The sequence below is a fragment of the Canis lupus genome, chromosome 17, assembly GCF_011100685.1.
Source record: "Canis lupus familiaris isolate Mischka breed German Shepherd chromosome 17, alternate assembly UU_Cfam_GSD_1.0, whole genome shotgun sequence".
In the NCBI taxonomy this organism is placed as follows: domain Eukaryota; kingdom Metazoa; phylum Chordata; class Mammalia; order Carnivora; family Canidae; genus Canis; species Canis lupus.
This window is the reverse complement of record NC_049238.1, coordinates 43,969,736-43,987,278: the sequence shown is the minus strand read 5'-3', so window position 1 is coordinate 43,987,278 and position 17,543 is coordinate 43,969,736. Positions and strand designations below refer to the sequence as shown.

The following is a 17,543-nucleotide window of genomic DNA, read 5'->3' as shown; positions in this document are numbered from 1 at the left end:
ATTCCATAGCTCCAGTTCTTACCTGATTTATAATGTGAAAAAGTTAGACACATTTGGGCATTTGGGTCTAAATTCTAATTCTGTTATTAACTAGTTTTAGTGACATTGGGCATGTTGTTTCTCAGAACATTGGTTTTCTTATCCCTAAATAGAGAATAAATTAGAGAATCCTAATAGGAAACCAGACCTGTGCTGGTTTTAGTTAAATTGATACTATATAAGAAGGAGTTATTTAATCCTGGATGGTTTTGTAAGTGATTGGTAGCTTCACTTTTAAAAGTGTATGAATGAATTGATTTCAAAATTCTAAGTAATGGTGATGGCAAATATTTTTTATTTTTTATTTTTTTAAAGATTTATTTATTTATGATAGACATAGAGAGAGAGAGAGAGAGAGAGAGAGAGAGAGAGAGAGGCGCAGAGACACAGGAGGAGGGAGAAGCAGGCTCCATGCAGGGAGCCCAATGTGGGACTCGATCCCGGGACTCCAGGATCGCGCCCTGGGCCAAAGGCAGGCGCTAAACCACTGAGCCACCCAGGGATCCCCGCAAACATTTTTTAAATGCCTATTATGCGCCAGGCTCTCTACACAAAGTACATTACTTAATCTTCACAAAAATCCTAGAGGAACTTTTATCGACAGCAGTTCACAGGGGAGGAAATCAAAGCTAAGAGGATTTTTCCAGTGATCACACAGATGCTCATATTCAGGCAGTCTTGACTCTGGAGTCTATAGTTGCAACCTATTCACTATACGGTTTAGTGACCACATCAGGTATTTCATCTGGACTAACCATTGGCTTGGAGATGATCAATTCTTTTTGCTTATTAAGACTAGAAAAGACTTGTAATAGAGCAAAAAAAAATAATTATAGACTAAGTCTAGGTACAACTTTTGCTATTGATGGTGATTTTCTATCTTAGAATAGATTTCCATGGGTGGAAAAACACACAAATATAATTTTTCTTAAAATTAGAAAGCATGTCATGTCAAGAGTTAGACTTTTTATACCTACAGGAGGAAGTAATAGAGTTATTGTTGTTTTTGTTTTGTTTTTTTTATGGATAAATTGGGGTAGCTTGGTTTTTCTGACTCCATTACAGCCAATACCCTCCTCCATAACCCCCTACATGTAACTGCCCACAAGTTTTCTTTCCTGGGAGCTACTTAGCTTTTGCAGCCACCAAGTACATGGGTGGGTTGAAGGTTATCAATTTAAAATATGCTGATTTTTCTCTTTTCCTTTGTACCTTTAGACCCCAGAAGAACTAGAGGATGATTCTGACTTTGAACAGGAAGATTACGATGTGCGCAGCCGGACAAGTGTTCAGACTGAGGACGACCAGCTAATTGCAGGGCAGAGTGCACGGGTGAGTGGACATCCAGGACTTGGGTTTCATGCACCTACGTATGGCAAGGGCAGTAATCCTAGATCTGTCTGCTATATGACAGAGAAAGAAACTCTAGAGACATATGAGAAATATTCCAGCTTAAGGCATGGAGCAAGAAGCAAAGAAAGATCACTGCTCTGGCTGATGTTTGAATACTACACGACACTCTCTGCCAACCCAAGTGTTTCAGAGATGATCCTGACCAATTCTATTAACCATATCTCCTTCAGGGTAGATTCAGGTAATCAAAGGTAGGTGTCAGGAGATTAATTCCTGGGCATTAAAAAAGGAGATGAGATTCTCCTCCCTTTAAAGATTCATTTTTATAGGATAAAAACAATTCCGTTATAGATTGGATTTTTATCATATTCTAATTAGAATTTATTCTAATTCTCTGTTAAGTTTTACTTAAGAAAAAATAACATAGAGGAAGAGGTAGTAATTTAGAGTAGAGGTTAGGAAACCCCAGAAAGCTCACACTGATTTAGAAATTGTGATAGAAGAGTAGGAATAGCCAGTCAGAGGTTAAAATAAAGAGGACTCAAAGAAGACTAAGCCTACATTGAGTCAAGAAAATCTTTGTATTTAAAACGCAATTTCTCTTTCATACTTTATGTCCCGATAGTCTCATGCAACAATGAAATGATTTACAAGATATAGATGGACATTGATAGGAGAAATGTGAGGAAGAGAAATGTGAGGGTAAAAGCCAGATTATTAAAGATGACTGGCTTTGATTTCAGATAGACTTGGTTTTGAATTGTAGAGTGGAGTGAGGACCATGCTCCATTACATGTTGCTTAATTTTTCTGAGCTTCAGTCTTTTTATCTATAAAATGTGAATAATAGACTTACTTGATGGGATTCTTTTGATGTTTAATTACTTAATATTTGTAAAATAATTAACATAGTTCCTGACGTACTTTAAATGCCCAATAAAGGATGACTGAAAATTGTTATCCTTTGGAAGAGAAATTATTTTGGATCACAGATTAGTGACAGTAGAAAAGTACACAAAAGAATATGAAGTCCATTACTTTGAAAATCTTTTGTATACTCTAATTAACCCCCTCCCCTACCAGTGTGAAAACAGAAGTTCATTTAGCTGAGAGGCTTTTGAGTCTATGTTCGCATAATACTAAACCAATTCATCCATCAAGTCATCTCCTCTTCAAAATTAAGTAAAACCAGCATTTTTATGTCAATGACAAAGGGAAAATTTGAGTAATTCACCCAAACATTAATCAATTCAAAATCAATTTTATTGACTAACTGCAATTCAGTATTGATACAGCCCAGTATCCATTGACTTGTTTTTTTAAAGACCAAGGCATATTGTACAACCCTTATTGTACTTTATAATCACCATCTTGTCAAAATGGCACGATTAGTACCACTTCTTATCAGGAAGAATGCAGTCCCATTGTACTTTCATTTCATGTGTCTTATGTTAGATACCAAGTCAATTAAGATGGGTGGAAACAAAAATCAGATAGCACGTTTCTATATCATCTATTATTTTTTCACCCAATAGGTGAAAAGACAATAGTCTTTTTTGAAAGATTTTTCAGCATGAATTATGACTATGGTCCAGGATAGTAAGAACAAAGTACCCCTATAATCGAGCACTTGCTGATTTGTTTTTGAAATCCATCATGTGATCTGTGTGATTAACTTGCAGCAGACAGCATTAGTTATTGAGTCAGCCTATTTTAGCCTGTAATTATATGATGACAAATCAGAGGCCTAGAATTATGGCTGTAAGTTGGAAATAAGAGGGTGCATTGAATTTCTGAGATGACAGATGGTTGAACTTTTGACCAGAGAAGTATGTTAACTTGGCCAAAATTGTTAAGGAGGCAAACGTTTTCTTTGACAGAGGTAGTTGTTCTTTGCCACTGCCAGTCCTTCTCTGTTAGTGGACTTATTTTGTGTTCTCATTCAGTTAAATTCTTCCTCTGCAAAGGGTAAATTAATCTAAAAGGAGGTTAAGGTAGGAGAAAAGCTTTTAGTATCTACTCCAACATAGCTCCTAAACTCTTTAATTAAAGTGTTTATTTCCTTTATGTATCCCTATGTACTGCTCCTCTCCAGCATTTTATGAGAACAGGAGAGGCAGAGAATGATCATTTCCTGATCTGATAAAATGTAGAAGTAATCAGACCCTATGATCCTAGACATGACATTTTATAAGCTGTTTCTTCACAGGTCAATGTTAAAATTGGTGAGCGACAACTCTTGGGCACTTAACCCTGGTGATAGAATATATTATTTGGAGTCTCCTAGACCTTATTTTAAATATGGGCTTGGTCAAGATGTGTGACTTTGGGCAATTTTCTTAACCTGTCCATATCTTATCCCACGTGTGTGTGTGTGTGTGTGTGTGTGTGTGTGTGTGTGTGTGTATGCACAGCATTCTATCTCATGATGTCATTAGGAGGACTGCATGCATATCACAAAATATGTCACAAACTGTGAAGTTGATGAAGAAGATGATGCTGATGCTAAATGCATAAGATAGTTCTTCATTAGAAGGCTGGTCAAATAATTAAACCTAGAAGAACTTGGACAATTTAGAAAATCATGAAAGTTTTTATGTGAATTAATGAGACAATTACCTCAATTTTCCTATTAATTTTACAGCCTGAGACTGGTAAAAGTCAAAGGATCCACTTTTTAACTACTTATATTTATTATTCTGCTTACAACTGAGTGAGTAGAAATGGATACATTGAGTTTTAGCCCTTTTAATCATTATGTTTAAACATTCATATGGTGGGACATGGGTGGCTCAACCAGTTGAGTGTCTAACTTCAGCTCAAGTCATGATCCGTGGGTCCTAGGATCAAGTCCTGCATTGGGCTCCCTGCTTAGTGGAGAGCCTGCTTCTTCTTCTCCCTCTTCCACTTCCCTGTTTGTGTATGTGTGCTCTCTCTCATTCTCTCTCTGTAAAATAAATAAAATTAAAAAAAAAAAAAACATTCATGCGGTTGAAGCCTAAATGTTAGACTCTTACTCTGGTTTGAGGAACTAACACTTGTCAGTTTGGAAGCCCATAGACTTCAAAAGTCACTTTTCTCTTTGAGATTAGAAAAATAATCCTATCAAAAGCTCCTGAGATTTAGATTGAATAAAAGATTCTGTGCTGAGTGATTGTTGGCTGTATCAGTGATTTACACTTTTGTTTAATAAGTAGGGTTTGTAACTTCAATCACAAAAAGTAGTTGGCTGTTCAGAGGAAAGGCTGGAAACTTGGCATGAGGCACAGGAAATTTTGTGGATTCAAGTCTCTGATGCCACAGTTCGGGGCCCCAGATCAGCCACATCAACAATCTGTAGAGCTGTGCTTGACTACTGTGTAGAAGCAGCACAAACTCTCAGACTGCCCAGCTGATCACATCATGGAAACAGAAAAGCTGATTTGTTCCCTTTCCTCTTGGTCACGAAAATCACTTTTCTCGTGTTCCCCTAGTTTGAGGGAATGAACAATTGTATGTTACATATTTTGTATTCAACTTGATTTGAATGCAGTCAGCCTTTTTTTTTTCTAGCTAGAACAACTTTAATGTGTTAACATTTCAAACTGCTGAGTTACATTGATAAGACCTAATTAAAACTCATGTGTTGAATTTTAATTTGATTAACTTGCAAATTTCACAGTTTGTGATCTACTGTTTATAGATAACCTTTTTTTTTAATTTCAGTTTCAGAAAAGGTCAATTATGAATTTTTTAAAGCCAGCAGGAACATTTTAAGAATATTTAGGAAAAGACTTTGACTCATTGATAGCTACATAAGCAGAAGCAAATGTAATGACACTTGCACCCAAGTCACACACCATTAAGTGCATTATGCGGGTCGAGCACCCCTAGAGTCAAAATAACATCTTCTTTTGCAAATCTGCTTTGAAGAGGCCATTTTTTTCTTCAGAATTGTGCCCTTAGAAAATGTTTGTCAGTTCTGCTAACTTCTCTTGAACTATGTTGATGCAGTGAGTGGAAAAATAGTTACACAGTCAATCAAAAGATATTTATTGAGCTTCTATTCCTTGCAGGATCCTGAAGACTCTACCCTAAGGAAGCTCAGAGAGAAGTCAGAAGTAGGACATTAATAGGAATTAGAGAGTAGATCAAAGCAGTTAATACTCAAATCCTAAATTATACAATCGAAACTCATGTGATCTAGTCAAAAGAGAAGTGTACGCCCTTTAATGCACAAATTAACCCTGTTGAGACAATGAAAGTTCCATTGCTTTCCGTCTGGGGACTAAATGTAGACTCTGGAGATTAAATGCTGGGTAGTTTCACAGATTCTTCTATAGAGAAGTACCTAGTGAATGGTTTAAAGGTTGGTGGTTAGGACCTGTGAGGTCTAAGTAAAACATGATTATCAGCTTTGTATGAGGAGAGCATCAGACCATCAGGCAAGGATGCTTTAGGAAAAAAAATACATATTTAACTTCTGCAAATCCAATCCTATCTAAACTGCAGTGAGATAGCTGTCTTGTTATTAGTAAAATATTGTATATGTGAGTTTATAACCAAATATTTTGTTATATATTAACCACCTTTCTTTAATACAGTTTTTAAAGTACTCTAAAATATTTCTCAAAAAATGTAGTGTTTTAAATATTTTAACTATAATATTTATATGAGTCTGGCTTTTTAAATATGGATTTTAATTTCTGTATATACACATGCACACTCACACACATACACATACACAGAGACTCACATGCTAGTTATATAAAGTCACATGCATGCGCAGAATATAGTAAACACGGCTGTGTATTAGTAAGATGTATCTGTGTAGTTAATAGTCCAGGGATACCTTCATGAAAATCGAAGACACCCCTTACTCTGGCAGATGAAGCCTCATCTCTAGGTGCTCACCCTGGTGAACAATACTTGTGATTTCAGCAACCCTTGTGCCACTGAAATAGGATCATTGTGCAGTGTCTAACCCGTGTGGTTGTGCATGGTGATCTAGTTGTACACAATAGTTAAGTATGATTAGTTAACCTGGATTTGAATCCTATTCCTATTGCTTATTAGTTGTATAATATTAAAAACTTAATTTCTCTGGGCCATAGTATCATCATTAATAAAATAGGAGTAATAATAGTATTAATCTTGTAGAATGATGAAGTAAATTAAGTTTTTTTTTTTTATATACATAAGCCTCTTAGCACACTATCTGGTATATATATCTGTATTCAAGGAATCATGTCAATCTTCTATTTATGTATAGTCATACAGAATCTGGGCCCATCCAGGTGTTTCACGGCAACTAGGTAATAAGCTAAAGAGGTAGCTAGAAAGGAAACTAATATAGAAATGATGATGATATATTAACAGTAATCTCATATATGCTTTCATTTTTTTGGACAAAGCACAACACATTCTTTTCATTTGCTGTCTACCATAAAACTTTGCGGTAATTGTTTACTATTCTTAGATCTGAAGAAGTTAAGGATATGATCCAGTAGCAATTAGGTCTCAACCTAAGTCAGTGACAGAGTCTATTGAGCCTAGTTTTTGTGAGCTTATGTCCATTGATATTTTTATTAGAAATCAACTACTTTGGGTAAGGGCATGGAGCAATTGGGTGATGGGAATTAAGTAGGGCACTTGACGTAATGAGCACTGGGTTTTATTTTTTATTTTTATTTTTATTTATTTTTTATTTATTTATGATAGTCAGAGAGAGAGAGAGAGAGAGGCAGAGACACAGGCAGAGGGAGAAGCAGGCTCCATGCACCGGGAGCCCGACGTGGGATTCGATCTCGGGTCTCCAGGATCACGCCCTGGGTCAAAGGCAGGCGCTAAACCGTTGCGCCACCCAGGGATCCCAGCACTGGGTTTTAGATGGAACTTTTGAATCAGTAAATTCTACCTCAGAATTAATAATATAATGTATGTTAACCAACTTGAATTTAAATAAATTTGCATAAATAAAAAAAAGAAATCAATCACCTTTCCATCCAACAATTCACTTACATTGGGAGGAGCTTTATAATTAAGGAAGCAGGATACTCTACATAGAAAACCCAAAAGCCTCCACCCCAAGATTGCTAGAACTCATACAGCAATTTGGTAGCGTGGCAGGATACAAAATCAATGCCCAGAAATCAGTGGCATTTCTATACACTAACAATGAGACTGAAGAAAGAGAAATTAAGGAGTCAATCCCATTTACAATTGCACCCAAAAGCATAAGATACCTAGGAATAAACCTAACCAAAGAGGTAAAGGATCTATACCCTAAAAACTATAGAACACTTCTGAAAGAAATTGAGGAAGACACAAAGAGATGGAAAAATATTCCATGCTCATGGATTGGAAGAATTAATATTGTGAAAATGTCAGTGTTACCCAGGGCAATGTACACGTTCAATGCAATCCCTATCAAAATACCATGGACTTTCTTCAGAGAGTTAGAACAAATTATTTTAAGATTTGTGTGGAATCAGAAAAGACCCCGAATAGCCAGGGGAATTTTAAAAAAGAAAACCATATCTGGGGGCATCACAATGCCAGATTTCAGGTTGTACTACAAAGCTGTGGTCATCAAGACAGTGTGGTACTGGCACAAAAACAGACACATAGATCAATGGAACAGAATAGAGAACCCAGAAGTGGACCCTGAACTTTGTGGTCAACTAATATACTAATATTCGATAAAGGAGGAAAGACTATCCATTGGAAGAAAGACAGTCTCTTCAATAAATGGTGCTGGGAAAATTGGACATCCACATGCAGAAGAATGAAACTAGACCACTCTCTTTCACCATACACAAAGATAAACTCAAAATGGATGAAAGATCTAAATGTGAGACAAGATTCCATCAAAATCCTAGAGGAGAACACAGGCAACACCCTTTTTGAACTCGGCCACAGTAACTTCTTGCAAGATACATCCACGAAGGCAAAAGAAACAAAAGCAAAAATGAACTATTGGGACTTCATCAAGATAAGAAGCTTTTGCACAGCAAAGGATACAGTCAACAAAACTAAAAGACAACCTACAGAATGGGAGAAGATATTTGCAAATGACGTATCAGATAAAGGGCTAGTTTCCAAGATCTATAACGAACTTCTTAAACTCAACACCAAAGAAACAAACAATCCAATCATGAAATGGGCAAAAGACATGAACAGAAATCTCACAGAGGAAGACATAGACATGGCCAACATGCACATGAGAAAATGCTCTGCATCACTTGCCATCAGGGAAATACAAATCAAAACCACAATGAGATACCACCTCCCACCAGTGAGAATGGGGCAAATTAACAAGGCAGGAAACCACAAATGTTGGAGAGGATGCGGAGAAAAGGGAACCCTCTTGCACTGTTGGTGGGAATGTGAACTGGTGCAGCCACTCTGGAAAACTGTGTGGAGGTTCCTCAAAGAGTTAAAAATAGACCTGCCCTACGACCCAGGAATTGCCCTGCTGGGGATTTACCCCCAAAGATACAGATGCAATGAAACGCCGGGACACCTGCACCCCGATGTTTCTAGCAGCAATGTCCACAATAGCCAAACTGTGGAAGGAGCCTCGGTGTCCATCAAAAGATGAATGGATAAAGAAGCTGTGGTTTATGTATACAATGGAATATTATTCAGCCATTAGAAACGACAAATACCCACCATTTGCTTCAACATGGATGGAACTGGAGGGTATGATGCTGAGTGAAGTAAGTCAATCAGAGAAGGACAAACATTATATGTTCTCATTCATTTGGGGAATATAAATAATAGTGAAAGGGAATATAAGGGAAGGGAGAAGAAATGTGTGGGAAATATCAGAAAGGGAGACAGAACATAAAGACTCCTAACTCTGGGAAACAAACTAGGGGTGGTGGAAGGGGAGGAGGGTGGGGGGTGGGGGTGAATGGGTGACGGGCACTGAGGGGGACACTTGACGGGATGAGCACTGGGTGTTATTCTGTATATTGGTAAATTGAACACCTATAAAAAATTAATTTATTAAAAAAATAATTAAGGAAGCAGGATTTTCTTGTAAATGTTATTTTGTTTGTCCTTTGCAGAAACTGTAAGTTCCCTAAATTATGCTCTCATTGGTGAATATACATATCCCAGAACCAGAGGGCTACCAGTGCTGTCATACTTATTCACATAGTCCTTTCTGTGAAGCAGGTTGCACATGGTTCCAAGAGGATGCAATGAGGTGACACTACATATTGCATTCAGGGCTTGCTACATACATGGTGTTTAACAAATATAGTTGGTTGTCTTAATTTGTGGTATTTGTATTCCATAAAGTCACCATGAACACTTAATTAGCAAATATGGAGTCCCTGCTTCTAGAGGAAATAGAGGGTTAAATTCCTAAGAGCTGCTAGTCTGAACATTTTGTTTCAACCAATCAATAAATAATCATGTTTAATGAATGTTTCTTTTCAGATACTTTATAATTTTAATTCAGTATCCTTGAACTCATGACCAAGAGCACTATAGCTCATGCCTGAATGAAGCTTGTCTAATACACATATGTTTCTCCAAAAGGCACATCACAGCCTCTATGTACTTAGGGATGCTAGGCAGCACTATAGTTGGGGGCCATATTAAACCGCAAAATTATCAACAAAGAGCACTAAGATGTGGGAAATGTGGCACTGAAGAGACCACAGAAAGCACACTTCTTTAGTGCTGAAACAAGAAAGCAGAGAATTCATTATTCAACCACATCTGGGAACAGACCTGTCAGGTGACTCAATTATTTTTGGCAACTCCTTGCATGTCTGTGAATGACCAAAAGCACCACAAGTATTGATTTTAGAATTGCCAATAAATTTTAGAGTATGCAAATTTGAAAATAAAGAATCCATTAATGATGAGAATCAGCTGTAGTTCTTGCTTTTCTACATTCTCTTACCTAGCAACTATTGAAAATTGACCTTTGCTTCCTAAACCTATGTTTTATCCCATTATAACTTCTCCATACTTCTGGGCTGTGTGAGAAGCCATAATAAATTATTTCAGGATTTCCATAGGGGAGGTATGCCATCCCTGAAATGCCCTGAGTTAGGGGATGGTTTGGTATCTAACCATGGTCTCCTTCATTAACACTCATGGAAATGCTCCCCACTGCACCCACTTAGATGCTCAGATATTGTGTAAAACTCCTCTCCTTCCCAGCGACAGAAAGCCTTTTTTTCTTTTTATTTTTTTTTTCTTCTCTGAACAGATTTCAGTGTTGAAAGAGGTGCACTCTTTCATCTGGTAAAAGTTTCCTGAGACCAAATATAAAAATTGTCAAGAATAGATTCTTTTGAACAAACATATGTCATCAAAGCGACACAGAAGTTCTGTTACTGTCAATGTGCACGTACCTTTTGGATCTCTGTATTTTTTGTGCATAGGAATAGGGACGGGGATTTGAGGGACCTTACCAGTCTGTGCTTTTTCCTTCCTAGGAATGTGAAAACATACTTTCTGGAATGGCAGGGCAGCCTATAAACCTCGTCAGGGTCTGGCTTTGCCATTAACTTGAGGCAGAGGCAACCTACTGTCTGTATTTACTTTGTTACCATTGGTCACACTTTTTCTGTAATCCACACAGGCCATCATGGCGCAACTACCGCAGGAGGAGAAGGCAAAAATAGCTGAGCAGGTGGAGATATTCCACCAAGAAAAAAGCAAGCTGGATGCTGAAGTGGCCAAATGGGATGACAGCGGCAATGATATAATTGTGCTGGCCAAGCAGATGTGTATGATCATGATGGAAATGACAGACTTCACAAGGTGAGGCCCAGAGACAGGAGGATGATTTTCTCATTAAACCCAGAAGTGTAACAGTGTATATTAGCATGTGAAAGCCTGCTGAAAAATTAAACTACTACATCAAAGCAAGGTAGTGGTATTATAAAATTTACATGTGTAAGTCAAACTGATCTGGACCTAATTCTTAGCAGATAGTCAGGAAGGACAGATTCATCTTTGTGATTATTATTGTTTTAATTATCTATCCTAAGTCAGTCATAAAATCTAGCCCCTGAGGGTTGAGTGACTCATTTTTGTTCTGTGCTATTTTGCAATGTATTTAAATACTGTTTTGAAGATGAATGATCATATCTTTTGGAAAAAAAGTATGTCTATACGTGTGTGTGTGCATATATACATGTAATAGTTTGAATGCTAGGTCATGATCTAGAATTAATTTCAGCTCATGTTTTACCTACATATAAAGAATCAGGTTCAACAACCTGATACTATAATTTTGACAGGGAAATTAAAAATTGTATAACTTTTATTCCCTTTTGCTCTAAGCACTGCTTTTAATAAATCAAGAAAAAAAAATCAAGAGACCAGTCAGAATTTTGTCAGGAGCCTTTTCTTCACCAGGGGTCATGGCTGTTTCTGCCACTGCAATTTTAATCTCCTCTTTAAAAGGAGGTGACATTTCTGCCCTTCCTACTACACAAAGGGCAAATCAAGGGAGAGCAAACTCACTTAAAAAAAAAAAAATCTCTGGATTTTGAAGCTGAATACCAGGTGATTTTGGACCAGCCTCTTACTGTCTTTGTTTATTTTGCAAAATGGGGAAATAATGCTTTTCTTATCAACTTCACAGGAGAGTTTTAAAATCCTAAGAGGCAATGCAGTTGTAAATTAGGCTGCTATACAAATGTAAGCTATCACTTTACTGTAATTTTGTTTTTCTCTTGGGAACCACAAATACACATGAGCAGAAATATTTTCATGATTGAACATGATATTGGTTAATAAAACTATGTAAGATATATGGCAGTGTCAAAATATTACCTTATGGGTGACGATATTTTTAACAATTATTCAATACTTCTAATAAGAGAAGGCTACAATTGATTTTAGGCTATAATAAAATAGAGAATATCTCTGCTTCATCCCCCTTACCCTTTGCCTCTAGCCAATATATACTAATGACATTGCTTGGCCCTTTTCTCTAAATATTTTTAAATTGTTTTTGACTTCAGTGGAATTACTTTAGTGTTATGAGGGTGACCTTTGAGACTTTTAAATGTCATTGTATTCATTAGAAGTTCAAATTCATACATTTGGTTAGTCTTTGTTGGCTTCACAGATTTATTTCACACACATAAAAATCATAGTAGGAGAAAAGAGTGTGAGCCATTATTTAAGTCTGAATGTACCACAAATCAGACCATCCTGGCAACCTCCGTCATCGTTTTTCTAGGCCTGTGATGACTTAATTTGCTTGCTTTCAACATTGTATTAGTATTTTATCTGATGGATATTATGCAATCCATTAATAACATCACTTGAATAAATAATCTCATTAGTTTAAAGTGAATAATGAATCGAGTCAGGTTGCTAGTTTAGATCAGAAGAACATTTTATAATGCTCCAGATTATGTATAACTGTGGTCCAGGAAGAGAGATACTTTGGAGGGGGTCTTGTTAGATGATATTAAATAAGATGGACTTTCGATTAGTCAAAGTATAGTTTTAAAAGTGAAAAGAAGGCCACTTAATTTCCTAGTGATTTTATATAATCATTTTATGCTGATTTCAGTAATGAAATGTCTAGAATGCTACTGGTTATCATTTTTTCCTCATTACTTGATGAGTATCGTAATGTGAGAGCAAAGGGAGGAGCACAGTAATTAATGACCAAAAAAACAGAAGAGGGCATGACTTGGAAATAGAACACAGGAGACTGAGCTTTTGGCAAAGAGGAAGCCAACTTGAACCTTTTTTTTCTGGTGGACTGTCACCTGGGTTCTCTACACTTAATTGGATGCATTATTATTATTGCCCTTATATTTTCTGCTTCAAAGAGGAAAAAATTTCAGCTGTATACCTCTAAGGAGCCCTATGTACTATATTCTCTACTTAAAGGAAAGGAGATAGTTGGTTAGGAATTGAAACTTGAGGGGTGCCTGAGTGGCTCAGTTGGTTAGGTGACTGCTATTTGCTCAGGTCATGATCCCAGGGTCCTGGGGTTGAGCCCCACACATGCTGGATGGGCAGCCTGCTTCTCCCTCTCCAATGCTTGTGCTCCCCCCCCCTCCTTCCCTCCCTCCCTCTTCCTCAAATAAATAAATAAAATCTTAAAAAAAAAAAAAAAGGAATGAAACTTGACTCTTCTTCTCAAATCCTGTTTAAATGGCATCTGCGGGCAAAAAGTACCCTTGCATTTATTATCTTGTTGTTTCATTCTTATCAGTAGCTAACTCATTAATTTGATTCAGTAATCTCAATGATATACACTCCATTATTATTAAAATTGGAGAGGTTCTGCCTCATTATTTGTGAAATAACTTCTTCATGGAGGATAAACCTAATTATGCTTCATGTCTCTCTCCTGTTCCGTTCTTGACTTCGATCTCCTGGGCAATGGCAGAAGCACTGTCCTGCAGAGGGCGAATCCATGTTTCTGATGTCATTCTCAGTAAGAAATAGCATGTACCAGTCTTCTGTCCCATAACATAAGGTGTGCAGATGGCAGCAGCTCAGAAAAGAAACCCAAGCTTAATTGTATAGCAAGGAACAAAGCTGTCTTTTGAGACCAACTATAACTTCTGATCTGTAAGGAAAGGATTTAGACTAAGAAAAGTGACTTTCAGGGTACAGTCAACTGTAAAATACTGAGCACTCAATTAAAAAAAGAACACATAATCACCCCACTCTTCCCAAACTTCATTTCTACCTTGGTGTAGACACTCAGTACCTCAGCCTAGGTATCATTTGACTGTTCTTTCACTTCTAGTTCTTGACAATTTTCTGTTCATTCCACATCACATCTAGCCATTAAAAGGCAACTGTCCACCGGCCTTTATACCCAACCCTCATTAGCTCTTCTGTTTATGGAGAAAATTAAAATACTGAGTTTGCTATTAATGCCTACCTTTTCATTTTTTTTATTGAAACATAGTTGAGACATGATACTACATTAGTGTCAAGGGTATAATATGGTGATTTGACAATTCTATATGTTGTGCTCACCTCAAGTATAGCTACCATCTAACACCATACAATGGTATTACAATAAAACTGAGTGTATTCCCTATGCTGTGCCTTTCATCCTCATGGTTTATTCCATAACTGGAAGCCTATGTTTCCCATTCTCTTCACCCATTTTACCAGCACTGCTATCCCCTCTCCTCTCTAGCAACCATGATTTTATTCTATTTATGGATCAGTCTCTGATTAGTGTGTGTGTGTGTTTTAGATTCCACATATGAATGAATTATATGGTATTTGTCTTACCCTGACTTCACTTAAGCTTAATACTCTCTAGGCCCATCCATGTTGTAACAAATGGCAAGATCTCATTCTTTTCTATGGCTGAGTGGTACTTCAATGTGTGTGTGTGTGTGTGTGGGGGGGTGACATCTTTATTCATCTATTGATGGATGCATGGGTTGCTTCCATATCTTGGCTATTATATGTAATGTTGCAATAAACATAGGGGTGCATATATCTTTTTGAATTAGTATTTTCATTTTATTTGAGTAAACAGGAAAATTATAGGACTATAGAGTATTTCTATTCTTAATTTTTTTAGAAACCTCCATACTGTTTTCTGTATTGGCTGCACCAATTTACATTCCCACCAGCAGTGCACAAACCACATCCAAAGCAATACTTATTACTAGTCTTTTTGATCCAAGCCATTCTGATAAGTGTAAGATTATATTTCATTGTGGTTTTGGTTTCCATTACTCTCATGATTAGTAATATGGAGCATCTATTCATGTGTCTGTTGGCTATTTGTATATCTTATTTTAAAAAATGTCTATTCCGGTCTTCTGCCTGTTTTTGAATTGAATTATTTGTTTTACTGTTGAATTGTGTAAGTTCTTTATATATTTTGGATATTAATTCCTTATCAAATATATCATCTGCAAATACCTACTTCTATTCAGTAGGTTGGCTTTTTGTTTTGTTGATGGTTTCCTTCAATGTACAAGGATTTTTTTTTTTTTGTACAGTACCAATAGTTTATGTTTGCATTTGTTTCCCTTGTCTGAGGAGACGTATCTGGAAAAATGTTGCTAAGGCCAATGTCAGAGAAATTACTTGTCTGTGTTCTCTTCTCTTCTAGGAGTTTTATGGTTTCATGTTGCTCATTTAGGTCTTTAATCCATTTTGAGTTTATTTTTGTGGATGGTGCAAGAAAGTGGTCCAGTTTCATTCTTTTTGCAAACAGAACTCCCCAGTTCTCCCAGTACTATGTATTGAAGACAGTCTTTTCTACAATATATTCCCCAATATATTCTTACCACCTTTGTCATAATAACTGACCATATAAGCATGGGTCTATTTTGGACCCTCTATTCTGTTCAGCTGATCTATGAGTCCATTTTTGTGCCAACACCATACTGTTTTGGTTACTGTAGCTTTGTAGTATAGCTAGAAATCTGTGTGACACCTCCAAATTTGTTTTTCTTTCTTAAGATAACTATTCAGTCTTTTGTGTTTACATACAAATGTTAGAATTATATGTTACAGTTCTGAGAAAAATAATATAAGTCTTTTGATAATGATTGCTTTAAATCTGCAGATTGCTTTGGGTAGTATGGACATTTTAACAACATTAATTCTTTCAGTCCATGAGCATGGTTTATCTTTCCATTTGTTTGTGTCATCTTCAGTATCTTTTATAGTTTTCAAAGTACAAGTCTTTCAGCAACTTGGTTATGTTAAATATGTCTACATATTTTATTCTTTTTGGTGTACTTAAAAAGGAATTATTTTCATGTCTCCTGCTACTTCATTATTAGTGTATAGAAATGCAATAATTAAAAAAAAAGAAATGCAATAATTTTCTGTGTATTGATATTGTGTGTCCTACAACTTTACTGATTCATTTATTACATCTAGTAGTTTTTTGGTGGTCTTTAGTGTTTTCTATGTATAGTATTATATCATCTATAAATAATGGAAGTTTTACTTCTTTCTTACCAATTTGGATGCCTTTTATTTCTTGCCTGATTGCTGAGCCAATGACTTCCAGTACCATGTTGAATAAAAGAGAATAGATAATATTGTCATGTTCCTGATCTTAGAAGAAAAGCTCTCACTTTTCATCATTGAGTATGAGGTTAGCTGTAGGTTTGTCATGTATGATCTTAATTACATTGAGATATGTTCCTTCTAAACTTACTTTGTTGAGAGTTTTTTTTTTTAATCGTGAACAGATGTTGAATTTTGTCAAATAGTTTTTCTGTATGTCTTGAGATGATCATGCAATTTTATCTTTTTTTAATGTGATGTATCACACTGATTAATATGCAAATATTGAACCATCCTTGCATCACTAGAATAAATTCCACTTGAGTGTGGTGAATGATCTTTTTAATGTGTTGTTCAATGTGGTTTGCTAATATTTTTTGAGGAGTTTTGCATCTGTGTTCATCAGAGATATTGATCAATAGCTTTCTTTCTCTGTGGTATCTTCTGGTTTTGATATCAGGGTAATGCTGGCCTTGTAAAATGTATTTAGAAGTTTTCCTTTCTCTTCTATTTTTGGAATAGTTTGCAGAGAATAGGTGTTAATTCTTCTTTAAATATTTGAGAGAACTCACCTGTGAATCTATCTGGTCCTAGATTTTTGTTTGATGGTAGTTTTTTATATAAAAATCAATTTTATTGCTGTTCAGATTTTCCATTTCTTCCTTCAATTTTGGAAGGTTGTGTGTTTTAGGAATTTATCTCTTTCTTTATATTATCCCATTTATTGCCATAGAATTTTTTATGGTACACTTAATTTGTATTTAAGGTGTCAGTTGTTACTTATTTTTATTTGTTTCTAGTTTGATTTATTTCAGTTCTCTCTCTTTTTCCCTCCAGTGTAGCCAAAAGCTTACATTTTTGTTTATCTTTTGAAGAAGCAGCTTTAGTTTCATTGATATTTTTCTATTATTTTTAGTTTCTTTTTCATTTATTTATTTTCTGATCTTTATTACTTCTTTTCTTCTACTAATTTTGAGATTTGTTCTTCTTTGTCCAGTTCCTGTAGGTTAGATTGAGGTTTTTGTCATTTCTTGTGATAGGCCTGTATTGCTAAAAACCTACCTCTTACAACTGCTTTTGCTGCATTAGATTTTTTTTTAAAGATTTTATTTATTTATTCATGAGAGCCACAAAGAAAGAGGCAGAGACGTAGGCAGAGGGAGA

The 17,543-nt window shown here is 36.1% G+C and overlaps 1 protein-coding gene across 8 annotated transcripts in view; it reads left to right on the top strand.

Moving 5' to 3' along the window:
• CTNNA2 (catenin alpha 2) overlaps positions 1 to 17,543 on the top strand; it is a 1,087,950-nt gene that overhangs the window by 1,008,083 nt on the left and 62,324 nt on the right. For all 8 annotated transcript variants that reach the window (XM_038561604.1, XM_038561605.1, XM_038561606.1 and 5 more), the window contains 2 exons: positions 1,258 to 1,371; positions 10,981 to 11,162. In XM_038561604.1, coding sequence (XP_038417532.1) covers positions 1,258 to 1,371; positions 10,981 to 11,162 — 296 coding nt within the window. The remainder of the gene's footprint in view (positions 1 to 1,257; positions 1,372 to 10,980; positions 11,163 to 17,543) is intronic.